The 15,568-nt window shown below is 54.4% G+C and overlaps 1 protein-coding gene across 3 annotated transcripts in view; it reads left to right on the top strand.

Annotated features, from left to right (window-relative positions):
* Positions 1-14,817, top strand: part of SMPD4 (sphingomyelin phosphodiesterase 4) — a 23,279-nt gene extending 8,462 nt beyond the window's left edge. For 2 of the 3 annotated variants that reach the window (XM_006768846.2, XM_006768845.2), the window contains 12 exons: positions 1,486-1,618; positions 4,296-4,367; positions 7,288-7,374; positions 9,809-9,954; positions 10,599-10,689; positions 10,942-11,042; positions 11,533-11,696; positions 12,146-12,351; positions 12,694-12,927; positions 13,172-13,303; positions 13,493-13,621; positions 13,732-14,817. In XM_006768846.2, the coding sequence (XP_006768909.1) occupies positions 1,486-1,618; positions 4,296-4,367; positions 7,288-7,374; positions 9,809-9,954; positions 10,599-10,689; positions 10,942-11,042; positions 11,533-11,696; positions 12,146-12,351; positions 12,694-12,927; positions 13,172-13,303; positions 13,493-13,621; positions 13,732-14,061 (1,825 nt within the window). In that variant the 3' untranslated portion in view covers positions 14,062-14,817. The remainder of the gene's footprint in view (positions 1-1,485; positions 1,619-4,295; positions 4,368-7,287; positions 7,375-9,808; positions 9,955-10,598; positions 10,690-10,941; positions 11,043-11,532; positions 11,697-12,145; positions 12,352-12,693; positions 12,928-13,171; positions 13,304-13,492; positions 13,622-13,731) is intronic. The other variant, XM_015567307.1, reaches the window with a different exon arrangement.
* Positions 14,818-15,568: the final 751 nt, after the last annotated feature.

The following is a 15,568-nucleotide window of genomic DNA, read 5'->3' as shown; positions in this document are numbered from 1 at the left end:
TGAGGTGCTAATGTTCTCTGTATGGTCCCAATTTTAGTATATGTGCTGCTGAAGCAGCAGCGTTGTTGACCAAAACATTGTTATGTGATCCATGAAGTAGTAGGAATCTGTGTGACTCGAGAGCCAGGTCTTGGCCTGAGCCAGAGTTCCTGGGATGGAAAGCCTTTTGTCAGTGAGCAGGCCGTTACTGTGCAGCCTGGAGGTGAACGGGGCCCTCTAGCTGGCTCTCCCCAGGAGATCCTCCTGCCCCAACAGCCGCTGCCCGCTGCCTGTGCTGCTCTGACCCTTCTCCACCTCACTGGCCCAACTCCTTCCCTGGGAGGCAGCAGGCAGGCTTTCCTGCACATGCTAGCCCACCCCACATCTGGCACATGGCATACCCCAAGCTCACAAATACGGACAGATGCCCCCAAGGAAAGGGGATTGAAAGGCGGGGAGGGGCTTGGGGGGGGCAGAGTCACGCCTTCTCACAGGCAGACTGCAGCTGCCAAATGGTTTTCTGGGCCTGATTTTGTCTGCTTGTTTTTACATATTTAAGACTTACAAAAAGGTTGCTATGCATAACATAAAGAACTACTATAGACCCTTCAGCCAGAGATTTCTAAATTGTTTTTATCCTCTATCTGTATGTTTTTTCTGGGTCCTTTACGTAAGTTATAGATATGATGCCCATTATCTCTTAAAATTTCAGAGTGTATCTCCTAATAGTGAGTGCACACTCCTTCATAACCACAGCACTTCTCTCCAAGTCAGGGAGCAGGGATTGCTACAAGGCCACTGTCTAATCCTCAGACCCCACTGGGGCTTCACCAGCTATCCCATCAATGGCAGGTACCTGACTAGGATTCAGCTCAGGGTCACTTACTACATGCAGTTGTCTCTATAGTCCCCTTCAGTCTACAACTGAATCTCAATCTTTCCTGACCTTGACACCATTGTAGCATGAAGTCTAGGTGTGTGCAGAATGCCCTGGACCTGGGTTCTCGGGTATTTTCTTATGACCGGGCCCAGGTTGGACATTGTTTGGTAGGAGCTTGCGGCGGTGACCCATGGTGTCCATGTGCCCCATTATAGGTGACATTAGTTTGATCACTGGCTAAGGGGGGGGGGAGGGCATGTTTTCCTGCTATAAAGTTAAATAAGTACTTTGTGCCAATAATAATTAACAAGAGGAATTTAATGGGAAGATATTCTGAAACTGTATACTTATCACTTAATGTTAGCATCCCTTGGTGCTCCTTGGCCAAATCAGTTATTAATGGAATGGTGCCAAGTGATGAATTTTTAAATGTCATCACTTCTTTGTTTACTAGGGAACATTCTCTTCCCATTTGTTTGTATAAATCCACATGGGCTGGGGAGTCATTGTATGATTCAACAGATTGTAATTGTTACTATGGTCGTTCATTGATTTTGATGTCCAAGTTGCCCCTGGTTATGCCATCGGGAGCCCCTAACGAAGGCCTGTTCCTCTGTCTTCCTCAGGACGCCAGCCATGCCTTTTGCTTCCTATGGCCTCCACCACACCAGTCTTCTGAAGCGACATCTCTCTCATCAGACTTCTGTGAACGCAGACCCTGCCTCCCATGAGATCTGGAGGTCGGAAACTCTCCTCCAGGTGAGAACTGAGGCAGCTCCGCTCTGCTTCCATTTCAAAATAAACTGCTCACGCCGAAACCGGTTTGGCTCAGTGGGTAGAGCGTCAGCTTGCGAACTGAAGGGTCCCTAAAAAAAATAATAAATAAATAAATAAATAAACTGCTCACCACTTTCCACCCCATGGGCCAGAGGCCTAAGGACTGCCCCTGAGCTGGATGGTGCTTCTAAATTGTCAATATTTCCCTTCTGTGACATTTAGAAAAATAGGCGGGAAGAAATTGACCCACCTGTCTAACCGGTATCTCATTGCCAGTGTTTTTCATCCCAGGATTTCCTGTGCAGGGTTTTGTTTTGTTTTTCTCATGGTGATGTAATCACTGCCCAGTCTGGTAGTTTGCAATAAATCTGAGTAAATATTCTCACCACCCCACCTTTCTGACGCGCTCCCATGTGGTTGGGAAGGTTCTTGTGATCACTGTCATGTGGATATTAAATCCTGCACCAGCTACATTTTTTATGATGCTTAATAGAGAGGGCCTTTGAAGCCTTCACCTTGGTCAGCAGGCAGCCCCTGGCCCTTCTGTACTAGGGACCCACAGGGGAGGTGGCAGTGCCCCATGTCAGCCTCTCCCCCAGGCTTGGTCTGGCTCACTCCCGCAGCGCAGCGCTGGGCACCTTCCGAGCTTTGCTGTTTCACCGTGGAGTGCAGTTAGGCTGGTTCTGACACAGGAGTCTGGGGCTGAGGTGGCAACCACAACATTGCTTATTGGCAACCTGGAGTGGATAAGATGGGGTTCCGTCCCTCCCACCTGGTACATAACTGGGGTTTGCTGTGTTTTAGAGGCTTCCATGTTATTGTCAGCAGCACTGGGAGGTGGGGCATCTGGAATCATCTTCCCTGTTCACTGAGGGGCCCAGTGCTTCAGTAGGCACCCACTTGCTAAGTGGGCTCTGGGTTCTGCCAGCCGTGAGGAGGGCACGTGACCAAGGCATGGGCTTATAGGACAGAACGGGAGGGTTGTTTTAATTTTTATTTTTTTGAATTATGGTAAAATACACAAAGTTTACTATCTTAACCACTTTAAAGTATACTTACATTGTTGTAATTGATCTCAAGACCTTTTTATCTTGAAAAATTGAAGCTCTGTGCCCACTAATCAATAATTCCTCATTCTTCTTCTCCCCCAGCCCCTGGCAACCACTATGCTACTCTATTTCTATGAATTTGACCTACTCTAGGTGCCTGTATAAGTGGAATCATGATTTGATTTTATGACTGACTGACTTCACTTAGTATAGTGAACCTTCAAAGTTCATCCATGTTATAGCATGTGTTAGAATCCCCTCCCTTTTTTTAGGATATTTATTAATATACCATTGTATGTAGATAATCACATTTTGTTTATCCATTCATCTGTCAATGGACACTTGATTTACTTTCATCTATTGACTATTATGAATAATGCTGCTATGAACATGGATGTGCAAATAGCTCTCCTAGACCCTGCTTTCAATTCGTTTGAGTATATACCCAGAAGTGGATTGCTGGGCTATCTAGTAATTGTTGAATTTTTTTTAAAACACAGCCATACTGTTTTCCACAGTGGCTGCACCATTTTGCATTCCCACCAGCAGTGCACAGAGGCTCCAGTTATTTCACATCCTCTCCAACACTCATTATTTTCTGTTCTTTTTATGATACCCATCCTATGGATATGAGGTGGTATCTCATTGTGATTTTGATTTGTTGCTCTAATGATTAGTGGTATTGAACATCTTTTCATATTCAATATTGGATATTTGTCTATCTTTGGAGAAATGTCTATTTAAGTCTTTGTGCTGTTTGTTTTTATGTTGTTGAGTTTTAGGCATTCTCTGTATATTTTAGGTGTTAATCCTTTATCAGATACATGAATTGCAAATATTTTCCTCCATTCTTTGAGTTGCTTTTTTATTCTATGATATCTTTTATTTATTTATTACTTTTTAAAATATATTTTTATTGACTTCAGAGAGGAAGAGAGAGGGTTTTCCTTTGCCAAAAAACTAAGCTAATCCAGAGATTTTTAAAATATATATATTTTTATTGATTTCAGAGAGGGAGGGAGAGGAGAGATAGAAACATCAGTGATCAGAGAGAATCATTGATCAGCTGCCTTCTGCATGCCCTCCACTGGGATTGAGCCTGCAACCCGAGCATGTGCCCAGATCAAGAATCGAACCATAACCTTCTGGTTCATAGGTTGACCTTCAGCCACTGAGAACACTGGCCGGATTGTCTATAAAAGTGATGGCGAACCTCTGACACGCGAACTCATTTTTTTTGGTTTATTTTTCTTTGTTAAGTGGCATTTAAATATACAAAATAAATATCAAAAATATAAGTCTTTGTTTTACTATTGTTGCAAATATCAAAAAATTTCTATATATGACACGGCACCAGAGTTAATTCCATATCATGAAGGTTCTCCCCGTGCTTTCTTCTGAGAATTTTATCATTTTAGCTCTTACATTTAGGTCTTTGATCCATTTTGAGTTATTTTTTGTTTATGGTGTTAAGTAAGGGTCCAACTTCACTCATTTGCATGTGGATATCCTGTTTCCCAGCAGCATTTGTTGAAAACACTGTCCTTTCCTCCATTGAACAGTCTTCACACTGTTGCTAATTCATTTAACCAGCTAATACTCTTTTGCAGGTTTTTGTTGAAATGTGGCTTCATCATTATTCCTTGGAGATGTACCAAAAAATGCAGTCCCCTCATGCCAAGGTATGTTGCCATAGTTTCTATCCATCCCCTGCTCTTGTCCTGGTGTGCCTGGTCAGCCTGCTGCTTTCTATCCTTGATGTCAGTTTTCAAGGGCTGGATGGTGGGAAACCACCCCTCCCTCAGATGCTGACGGGCAGGTGGGTTTGGTTCTGTGGTGGGCTTGCACCCTGAGGGCTGGAGGCCTCTTGTCTGGGGTTCCCCTGAGCCCCCTTGTGGCAGCAGGAACAGATGCGGTGGTGGTGCTCATGCTCTGCGGGCAGGGGAGCCGCTGATGCTTCTGGGAGCTGTGTCTGGTCTGTCACGTCTGTCATCACAGCGCCTCCTGCTATCCTGCTGAGGGGGTGCCCGACAGACCCCGGTCACCCTGGGTCCCCACCTTCTGCACATCAGCAGGCTTTGTGGTGGGTGGAGTCTGACCCCCTCCTGCATGTGGCCTGGCCTGTTTCCTCCTCCTCCTCACCTCTCCCCCTTCTCTCACTGGGCTACTTGTGTGTAAAGCTGTGGAGGTGGCCGAGACCCTGGCACCCTCTGGGGGTGCTGTCCCAGGGCCCATAGCCCACTGGACTTGTCAGGGTAGAACAGTTCTGTTCAGTTAGTAAGATGGGCACTTAGGCTCCTACTCCGTGAGACTGCAGTGCCTGGGTTCTCTGTACCAGGTGCTTCTGTCACTGCCAGACAAAATTCTCATAAGCTCCCTTGGGAATGAAGGATCTATGGTTTTTATAAAAACGGAAAATGGCTGTCTGTAACTTCTGCTCTGTGATTCTGGGGAGAAGCGGGGGTTCTGCTCCTGCTGCAGAGTCTCAGCAACCAGTTCTGTGCTCCCAGTGCTCTGCCCAGTGGAGGGTTGGGGTGCAGCCCTCCCACCGCTGCTCTTTTAAAGTCCCCAAGTCTGCTTCCTTGGTGTCACATAGGAGGAGGAGGAGGAGAACAGGGACTCCATCCTGGGCCTCTCAGGTCACAAAGCCCTTGCACTGCTCTTCCATCTTCCAGAGCTGACTCTGCATGTTCCTGGCTGGTGCACGGTGGTCAGGGGTCCCGGGAGGCTCGCTCAGCCCCTGTGCACGCGGCTTGGTCTTGCAGAGGCCGCCTCGCTGCACTGCCTTCCTTGTCTGCTTGTTCTGTCTTCCGAGCCAGTGGAAGCATGCTGCTTTCATTTTCAGCAGATAGCGGGGCAGAAAGGCCTTTCTAGTCTGAGTCCACATGGGGAAGGGGCAGTGCCTGTCCTTGCCAGAGCAGGAGGGCCTTCCCCTTCTCCCATGTTGCTTCCTCCTCTTAGTCAGACCACAGGGTGTGTGAGAGCTGCTCAGGATGTCGGGGGGGGGGGCGGGGGTGTTGTTCTCACCAGGCATCAGAGAGGTTCTGCCCTTTCCCTCCTACTGAGGCAGAAAAGCAAAACCTGAAACAGCTGGGTGTGTAGGAAGCCGGGAAAGACAGCTGTGGAGGTCTGCTTCATCTGAGGCCCCTTAGCGTTTATCCAGGCCCATGCTGCATGCACTGCACCATACGGAAACCCTTGTGAGTTTTGGTTTCAGGGAGGCAGGGAGTGTAGCACCTGGAAATCCCCAGTGTGTCTGTGGCTGAGCTGGGCTGGGCTGGGTGCAGAGTGCATGCTCGCTCCCTGGAGGCCTGGCCTCCACTCCACCCAGCTTGCTGAGTGGGGCTTCTGGAAGGGCAGTAAGGATGGCCACAGCCCTGCAGGCTGGTATGAGGCTGCCCTGTGTCCTCACCGGCCAGGACAGGAACCCAGCAGGAAAACTGTATGCCCTGATTCCTCCTGAGGGCTGCAACTGAGCCCAAGGTCTAGCCTGGAGGAAGGCTGTGAATGGCCAACACCTTCTTGCTGTGCTCCTTCTCACCCCCGCGTGTCTCTGGCTGTGCCTGTCTCCCTGGAGGCTGGCACTCATTCTGACCTCTCCTGTATGAAGCATGGCCCTTGCAGGGCGGGATGTGTGCCTGGACTGGCTCTTAGCTGTGCTTGGCTGACAGAGGGCTGCTTTTGCAGGCTTTGGTGCTGCAGGGAGGGAGGGTGGAAAGCCCTGGGTGGGGCCAGGCAGCGTGGGAGCTCAGCTGTCATCTCCAGCATCCCAGGCTCAGGGAGTGTGTGACCATGGCCACATTCTTGCCACTGGGACTAATGAAAGGCTCTGTGTATCTGGAGGGTTGGGGTCCTGGTGAGGCAGAGAGAGGCTGGTCTCCCCAGAATTAGATCCAAGGAGTGCTTGTGTCTCCTTTAACCATTTCCGGAATGTTGAGTTTGGAGGGCGTTTGGTGGGGCCTGGTGGGCTGAGCTGTGCTCACTGTGTGCTGCCTTTAGGAACCAGCCCCCATCAGGACAGAACACTGATTGGATCTTAGACACATAGGAATTGTGCTGGTCAATTTTTCCTCAGGACTACCCAGGGAAGTCCAGGCAGTTACATAGCTTTGTTTTCTTGGTAGAGAGGCCTCCATCTAGAATTGGATCCTAAAAAGTTTCTCTCCGGAGGCTCTGGCCTTCAGGGTCTGGTTGTTGGCACCTGGGCTCCTCGTGGGCTGTGGTGTGCGTGTACAGGGCCCTTAGGGTCAGGGGAGAGCGGGACCCTCAGGAGGGAAAGTGAGTCAGGCCGACCTCGGAGAGCTGGAGAGGCTTTCAGGCCCAGTGGCATGGAGGGGCCTCCGGTGGTCTGAAGGGTCTGTCCACGCCCTGCCTGGCGGGTGCTGCTAGGAGGGGCATGGTCTGGGTTGCCATGAGGGTGGTCGCACTGGCCTGAGGTTGCTGGGCTCTGGTTATTAGGATTGTCACTGACATGCTTTTGTTTTTGTTTTTTGTTTTTGTTTTTTCTCTTACCTCTGGGCTCTCGCTTTTTTCTTTTCCCCTCTCTCCCCTCCCCTCCCTCCCCTTCCTCCGCCTTCTCTGGCTTCTGTTTTGTTGTCTCAGCTGGAGGTTCTGCACTACCGACTCAGTGTCTCCAGCGCCCTTCACAGCCCTGCCCAACCCAGCCTCCAGGCCCTCCACGCCTACCAAGTACTGGCTGCTCTTGATCTGTTCCGTTTCACCCCTGCCTGTGGTGTAGGCCACAGAGCTCATGTCAGTGCAGTGGTAACGCGAGGGCATGGCTGGGGGCCTGCTGGGGGTGATACAGAGACCGTTACACACACAGCCAGGCCCTGGGGCTTGAGGGTGGCCTGGCCCTTCAGCCTGGCCCAGCCTCTAGGTTTGTAGACTAGCCAGGGTTTGGGATGTGCAGCCATGTGGCAGGAAGTGAGGCACATGGTCCCTGCTGGCTATGGGGTCATCAGATCTTCCTGGTCAGGCCTCAAGCCAGGTGAGGTATCACAAGTTCTTATGTGTTGTGGCGGCTCCGTGCTTGGCCCTAGTTTGAGGAAGCGAAATATTTCTGCTTTTGCTGTAGAGCCCAACTCACCCTGCGGTTCAAGCCTGTACTTGAAGTGACCAAGGCCACAAGGCCCAGGGGTGCAGTCTGCTGAGCTGAGCTTGTGTGTGAGGCAGAGGCAGGAAAACTTTGGGCTTGGCTCTCCGGCCTGGAAATGCTGCCAGTTCTTGGGTGACCCAGGCCCGGCCTTCTACAGGCCCAGTCTCTTGTGGCCTCACGGAGACTGGTCTGCTTCAGCAGAAATGAATAGTGTGAACGAGTTGAGGCCAGCAAAGTGGAGTTCAGCCCGGTAGGGTGTTTCAGGACTGGCAGCCTCATAGTTCATTGATGTATGAGATGAGGCCGGAAGTCTGGGCACAAACGGCCGAGTGGTGCATGGAGCCGTGCTCGGAGCCCGTCCGTTTCACTGTCCGTGGGAGCACACGTTGAATTTGAACACAAGGTGCAAAGTTTTGTTTTGCTGGGATAGGTTGTCAGTGCGCAGCACATATTGGGCTCTCCGCTCAGAAGCAGCAGCTGCAGTGAGGAGGGAAGAGCATGTTCCACAAGGTTCAGTGTGGGCCAGCTGGGCACAGAAGTTGGTGCTGCTCCAGCCTCTGTTGGGGAGGGTCCCTGGAGAAACATCTGGCTGCATTCACTCCGCAGCAGGAGGACCAAGAGCCTGGAATGGGCTTTGGAAAAGTGTTCCTAAAAGGAGGCCAGCTGCCGTGTAACCAGAGGTTCCTGTGGGGCTTTGGCTCGGGAGGGTGTGGAGTTGGAAGGTTGTCTGGACAGACCTAGAGGGAGCACAGCCGGTGGGGTTACAGTGATTGCTGGGGGCCTGGGCAGGGAGCCGGCTCTCCAGAAATCCAGGAAGGAGGGGTCGAGATGGGACTGGGGATCCTGGTTCCCCTGTCCACGGCCAGGTAAGAGGGAGAGGTCAGGAATGAGAAGGGGGAGGGTTTTGAGCAGGAAGTTCTCAGGTCTGATATTGATGCCCTTCTAATCTTTTATTAAAATAGCCCATGCTTTTTTCTCCAGAACAAGGCGGACTCATTGCATAAAGACTTTAAAATGCAGATAAGCAGAAGGAAATGACCTTAGTGCCATAGTATCATCCCTAGATATGGGGGGCGGAGAGTGGCATGGATGTGGGCAAGGTCCCTTAGGCTGGCTTCCTCAGCCCATGAGAGGCCTGTGACTGGGCTGTGCTCAGCACTGCTCTGGGTTGGGATGAGGCTGCCAAGAGCTCTTCTGAGTTTGTTGCGGCCCTAAAGAGCTCAGGCGAGTGTGGGGAAAGGAGCATGTTGGTCTGGACAGCCAGAGTGCGGGGCATGGGCAGTGGGTCCTGCCTTCCCATGTGGCCTCCTCCACTTGGGGCTTCACCCTGCACTCCATCCCTCAACAGCTGGCAAACAGGCTTTGCTCTGGGTCTGGCTCTCAAAGATCCTACAGGACTCTGAATCAAAAGTTCGGCTCACAAGATTGACAGTGTTCTTGTCTTTGGAGTTGTGCTGACCAGTAGGTCCATTAGCAGCAGAGGGAGGACTGTGTCTAGAAGGGAGAGCAGGTAGAAGGTGGGCTGTGGCAGGAAGAGGAGCTGGAGAGGTTCGCCTGGAAAGGGGAAGCTCTGGCCATGGCAACCTGTCCGCACACACCTGGGAGTCAGGGGGATACCGAGTCCAGACCCCAGGTGGGATAGCAGCCTGCCCGCCCCTGCTCCTCCTCCTCCTCTGGCTGGCCAGGAGGTGAGGACCCCTGGCGACCTAGATGGGCAACAATGACGGGTCACCCACAGAGGGTTTGAAAAGGGTTAGAAGCCTGTAGAGAAGCACTTGGACCTTGGGTTCTTAGCAGCTGTCCCAAGGCACACTGCAGGCTCGCCACTCTTAGCTTGTCTCGGACCCGCGGTGCCAGGGTCATCAGCGGGTGGCAGGCATGGGTGGGCCCCAGGTGGTCCAGCTTTCAGCCTGGCCCATGCAGCCTGTGGGGAGAGCAGAGAGATGGGCTCTGCTGGGATGTGTTCAGACCTGGGGGTTCAAGCTCAGAAACCCTGGATCCTGACACTACACCCCTCAACCTTAGGAGTCATTCACGCCCACCGAGGAGCACGTGCTGGTGGTGCGCCTGCTGATCAAACACCTGCACGCCTTTTCCAACAGCCTGAAGCCCGAGCAGGTCTCGCCCTCCGCCCACTCCCATGCCACCAGCCCCCTGGAGGAATTCAAACGGTGGGTATGGGGCTGTATGCAGGGCTGTGTGCTTCAGCCTGCCTCCTCGTGCTCCGCACACGTGCTGCCCACTGACTTTCCCCAGGGTGGGTGGGGCCTCACCTTGTCCCCTCCTGGCTCTGTCTCCTCATCCCTACCCTGGCCCCAAAGGTGGTTGGGGCATCCAGCTGCTTCTCTGGCTGCCGTGGCCTGTCCCTCCAGGCCTGCCCCCTTCATTAGAGAGCCGCGCTGCAATTGGTTCAAGCATCATGCCGATACACCAAAAGCCAGGCTGGCCAGGACGGGCCCTGTCTTGTATGCTCCTGTCCCTTCCTCCAGTGGCAGGCAAAAAGGCCAGGGACTAGGAGGGCCTTCTCAGCAGAGTGGCTCAGTTGTCACAGGAGCTTGGGCTCTATGCTGCCCCCTCCCCCTCCTCAGGCAGGGAAGGGGCTGGGGTGGTGAGCCAAGCTGACAAGTGTACAGGAGCCACACTGGATTGGCCACGTGTGCTGTGTATCCTTGGACTGTCCTCTTACCTCTCTGAGCCATGGTTTCTTCCTCTGAAGAATGGGGCTAAAAATAGGAAGTCTCAGCCCAGAGGGAACCCAGTGCCCCTCCTGGCAGAGCTGGGCTCACTTGTGAGGTGACCCACTTCCTCTCCATAGGGCTGCTGTCCCGAGGTTCGTCCAGCAGAAGCTCTACCTCTTCCTGCAGCACTGCTTCGGCCACTGGCCCCTGGACGCGTCCTTCAGAGCCGTGAGTGTCAGCCCATTAGCCTCACCGAGCTGCACTTGGCCCCCTTCTGAGGGGACACTGAACACCCCTATGTGTCCTCTCAGGGCAGTGCAGGAAGAAGCCAGATGGTGGCACCCCTGCCCACCCCTGCAGAGCAAAGCCCTGCAGCTGGAAACGTGCCCCTGCTCCCTGAGCTCCCTATTGGGCCAGATGGCCCAAGGATCAGGCCCCACGCCTGCCCACACGGCCCACTGTGTCCACGTGTCTCACCAGGTCCTGGAGATGTGGTTAAGCTACCTGCAGCCCTGGAGGTACGCGCCTGAGAAGCAGCCTCAGGGTAGTGATGGCCAGGCCCGCTGCGTGTCTGAGAGATGGTGAGCCTGCACCCTGACCCCCAGGGGGGCTGCTTCGGGGCCCTCAGGGCTCTTCTCTGAGGGGGAGCACAGGCCGCCCGCGCCCCACTTGATGCTGCTGTCTCTCGCCTGGGATTGGTTTCCTGTGGAAATAGCAGGTCACCCTCTTCCCCTGTCTCCTTGCCATTATTGTCTCACTCAGGTCTGTGTTTACACTCACCCCCAAACCTTCCTCACCAGTTCGTTCATAGCAGCCACTGCACTTCCCCACCATCTCCCGGCTGGCCCCCAGGCTTCCGTCGGCATCCCTCTGGTGCCGTAGCCAACTTTTGCCATGGTCTTGGTCATCTCGGAAAGGGCCTCATTCTAGGGATAGTCCATTGTCCTTGAGGGGTCCTAGGCCTTGCCAGTCTGTCCTGCCTCCTCCCTGGACACCGCCAGACCTTCTCAGCCACTGATCTTGACACCTCTGTGTGGAAGATCTGGCCCCTGAGTAGCTGCCGGTCCCCAGGGCGCCCTTTGTGCAGGAGAACCTGCTGCTGTACACCAAGCTCTTCGTGGGCTTCCTGAGCCGCGCGCTGCGCACTGACCTGGTCAGCCCCAAGAACGCACTGATGGTGTTCCGAGTGGCCAAAGTCTTTGCCCAGCCCAACCTGGCTGAGATGATCCAGAAAGGTGAGCCCTTAGCCAGAGGGACCCACAGACCCTGTATGTGCCTCACAGGCTTGTGGGGGGCCTTGGCAAAGGGTGTTGTAGGGAATCCTGGTGCCCAGAGCAAGAGGAAGGTCTGAGCCTGGCTGAACCCCATCTCCCCCGTAGCTCAGCGCACCTGGCAGAGCGGGGTGCAGATCTCTGAGCTATCTCCCTGGTGACTTGTGGCAGTCGGGTGCCCGTCCTGCTTTCGTCTGAGCCAGCTTTGTTGGGCATCAGCTTCTTATGCTACCTCGTGGCGGGTGTTGGCTTCCTGTTGAGACTGGCAGGGCTCAGAGCATCAGGACCTGGGCTCCCTCGCGGCATGTTCACTGCCGTCCGGGAGCTCAGGAGGCACTTGGGGAGCCTGCCAGCAGCACCTGGATAGTCTGTGTCCTTGGAAGCCAAACCCAGGCTTGCGTCCTGCTCTCCAGGCGAGCAGCTCTTCCTGGAGCCCGAACTCGTCATCGCCCACCGCCAGCACCGACTCTTCTCGGCTCCCACACTCACCGGCAGCTTCCTGTCGTCTTGGCCGCCGGCCGTCACCGACACCTCCTTCAAGGTGAAGAGCCATGTCTACAGCCTGGAAGGCCAGGACTGCAAATACACCCCGATGTTCGGGCCAGACGTCCGGACGCTGGTGAGTGAGTCGGCTCAGCCAGTCACGGCCGTCCTGAACCTCTGGGACAGTGAGCCAAGGAGGGTGCACACATCTCGGGGGAGGAGGAAGACTAGGTGTTGAGGAGACACTAGTACTCCCTCCTCCCCTTTTAGGTTCAGTGAAGGCTAATTTTTTTTTTTCTAATAGAGACAGTGTTTGTTGGGAATTTCCCAAATTTAGAATATGCACCTTAGTTTTTGAAAATCGTTGTCACGTGGAAGCCACCCTCCTGGCCCTTGGCGGGCTTCCCCGGGACCCGTGGTGGGGGCTGGGTGCCATGAGGTGGCCACCAGAGCTCAGTGACCTCCCGTCTGCCCACAGGTCTTGCGCCTGGCTCAGCTCATCACGCAGGCCAAGCAGACAGCCAAGTCCATCTCTGACCAGTGCGGGGAGAGCACAGCCAGTCGCCCTTTTCTGTCCTGGCTGGGCTTCTGCCTTTCGGACACAAACAGCTCCTACCCAGGCAATGACCTGGACGACATGGGGCAGGACAGCATCCGCAAGACAGACGAGTACCTGGAGAAGGCCCTGGAGTACCTGTGCCAGATGTTCCGAGTATGAGCCGTGAGGCCATTCCCTCCCCAGATTTGGTCCCGTGCGCTCACCCCACTGCTTAGCCCGGGACCAGCCACAGACCAGGACCTAGCCTGGGCTGTGCCACACAGGGCTCCTGGGCTCCTGCGGGAGAGGCAGGCCTGTGCCTGCAATGTTGTCTGGGTCCCATCGTTAGAGGCCGAGGGGTTGAAGACCAATTTGCTCCCTTCACCTGGAAACTGAAGCAGTAGTTTCTCCCTGACAGCTCAGCGAGGCCCAGCTCGCCCAGCTCACACTCGCCATGGGAACAACTCAGGATGAGAACGGCAAGAAGCAGCTCCCGGATTGCATCGTGGGTGAGGACGGACTCATCCTCACCCCCCTGGGCCGGTACCAGGTAAGGCCCATGTCCCAGAGGGGCCTGGCTCTCCAGGGCTTTCCAGATAGCACACTGGTGGTCCCACCAGCCTGTCCCCGTCCCCCATAATCAGAGACAACTTTGCTGAGTTGTTTGCAAAGGTGTGTTTTCTGGACGGCTCCTGTGGCCCCGTTGTCCCCTGGGGCTCACCTCTCCTGCTGCTCCTAGATCATCAACGGGCTGCGGAAGTTTGACATCGAGTACCAGGGGGACTCGGAACTGCAGCCCATCCGAAGCTATGAGATTGCCAGCCTGGTCCGCTTGCTCTTCCGGCTGTCCTCCACCGTCAACCACAGGGTGAGTGGGGTGGGAAGCCACATCCCTTCCACCCTAGAGCTTCACGGAGGGGCTGGTGGAAAGGGTGGCCCTGCCTGTTGCCCACCCCCCTGTGCCTGTCTGTGCTCTAGTTTGCAGGCCAGATGAGAGCCCTGTGTTCCCGGGCTGACTTCCTCGGCAGCTTCTGTCGGTACCACCTCATGGAGCCAGGGCTGACTGACAAGCACCTGCTGAGCCCCGTGGGGCAGGGGCGTGTGGCCAGCCGTGCCCGGGGCCCCAGGCTCAGCCTTCGTTTCCTGGGCAGCTACCGGACGCTGCTGTCACTGCTGCTGGCCTTCTTTGTGGCCTCTCTCTTCCGCATCGGGCCTCTGCCCTTTGCCCTGCTCCTCGTGCTGGGCTACTTCCTCTACGCTGCGGCCATGACACTGCTGACGGAGCAGGGCAAGCTGCACCAGCTCTGACCACAAGCCAGTCTCTCCCCACACTGCCCCTCCCGCGTACCTGGGAGGCCACCCCGCACCTGAGCCTGGTCGCCGTCACGCTCCCAGGGAGCATTCTCCTGCAGCCTCTGAACCGTTTGGAAGAGAACGAAGAAGGGCACACAGTCCGGACTTGGCCAGGAAGAGAGCAGCGTCCAGGGCCCGTGAGCTGCGTGGGATGGGGACAGTCCGGGGCCGGCCACGGCCTTCCTCCTCCCTCAGCCGGAGGCTCCGCAAGAAGATGGCTGATCTCCGCCCTGGGTGACAGGACAGCAGCTCAGCCTCTGGCTCCAGAGAAGGACCAAAGACCCTAAAAGCGACGCCTGAGAACATTAAATGGCAATTCTCAGAGCCCTCATTTTTAAACTACATCTGCCACCACACTTGGCAAAACAAGGGTTATTCCTCGTGTTCTCCCACCGACGGGAAGTCTGGGCCATACAATCCTGCTTTTGAGGAGAAAGGGTTCTTCGGGTGCTCGGTGGGACACCTGGCTTCCCTCAGCCCCCAAGTCAGCAACCACCTCGCTCAGGGGTGGCCCGTGTCACCACCTTGTCCTTCAGGACGGGCTCTCGTCCCCCGCAGGCCTAGGGGATCGGATAGGACTGCCCGGTCCCTCTGCCAGCTTCTGGTCTACAACCAAAGATGATCAAAAGCATTTGTACCTGCAATAAAATCAAGTGTGCAAAGACAGTAACCTTTCGATACCACTTAAATATTAAAGTTACACAACAATTACATGTTCACTGTCAGAATTCCCCACGGGGTCCCACACCTTTCATTATACAGATGACACTAGAGGGAACAACTCTTTGAAGAGGGATTTAAACCAGCCATCTCGTGGGGGGCAGGGAGTGTTGTTTTATATTTTGATGTGAATTCCATATCGCGGTATTTGGTAGCCTGTGACCAAAAATCCAACCAGGCTTGTAACCCATTCTTAACCCTCAGTCTTCGGTGCCTGGGCTCAGCCTGCTGGGTGTCCTGTCGCCCCTCACCAGGGGCCAGAGGAGTCACTTCAGCAGCAGAGTGGCCGGGGTGAGGATAATGGGTTCCCAGAGGTTTGGGATGCAGCTAGCACAGCCCCCAAGCTAGGTCTAAGCCAAGGGTGGGGAACCTGCTTTCTGCCAAGGTCCATTGGATATTTATTTATAACATCATTCGCAGGCCACACAAAATTACCAACTTAAAAATTAGCCTGCTGCGAGAACGGAGATGGCAGTGCAAACACCTGTACTCCACCTCCCTCAACCACATCAAAGTTACAACTAAAATGCAGGGCGACCATCAGAACCGCCAGAAGCTGGCTGCGTGGAAGTCCTGCACCAGAGGAGAGGACGCCTTGAGGTGGGAGGGGTGGAGGCGGGATGGGCTGGCCTGGCTCCCCCGTGAGCCGCCTTTTTAATTGGGAGGGAAATCGTCTCCACAGAGGCCGCCCATGAGAAGCAGGGATCCCAGTCCCCCAGCCCGGGGTTCCAGAGTTGGTAGA

This window comes from Myotis davidii, unplaced genomic scaffold (assembly GCF_000327345.1).
Source record: "Myotis davidii unplaced genomic scaffold, ASM32734v1 scaffold223, whole genome shotgun sequence".
Taxonomy (NCBI): Eukaryota; Metazoa; Chordata; class Mammalia; order Chiroptera; family Vespertilionidae; genus Myotis; species Myotis davidii.
The sequence above is the reverse complement of the archived record's forward strand: the minus strand, read 5'-3'. Positions and strand labels throughout refer to the sequence as shown.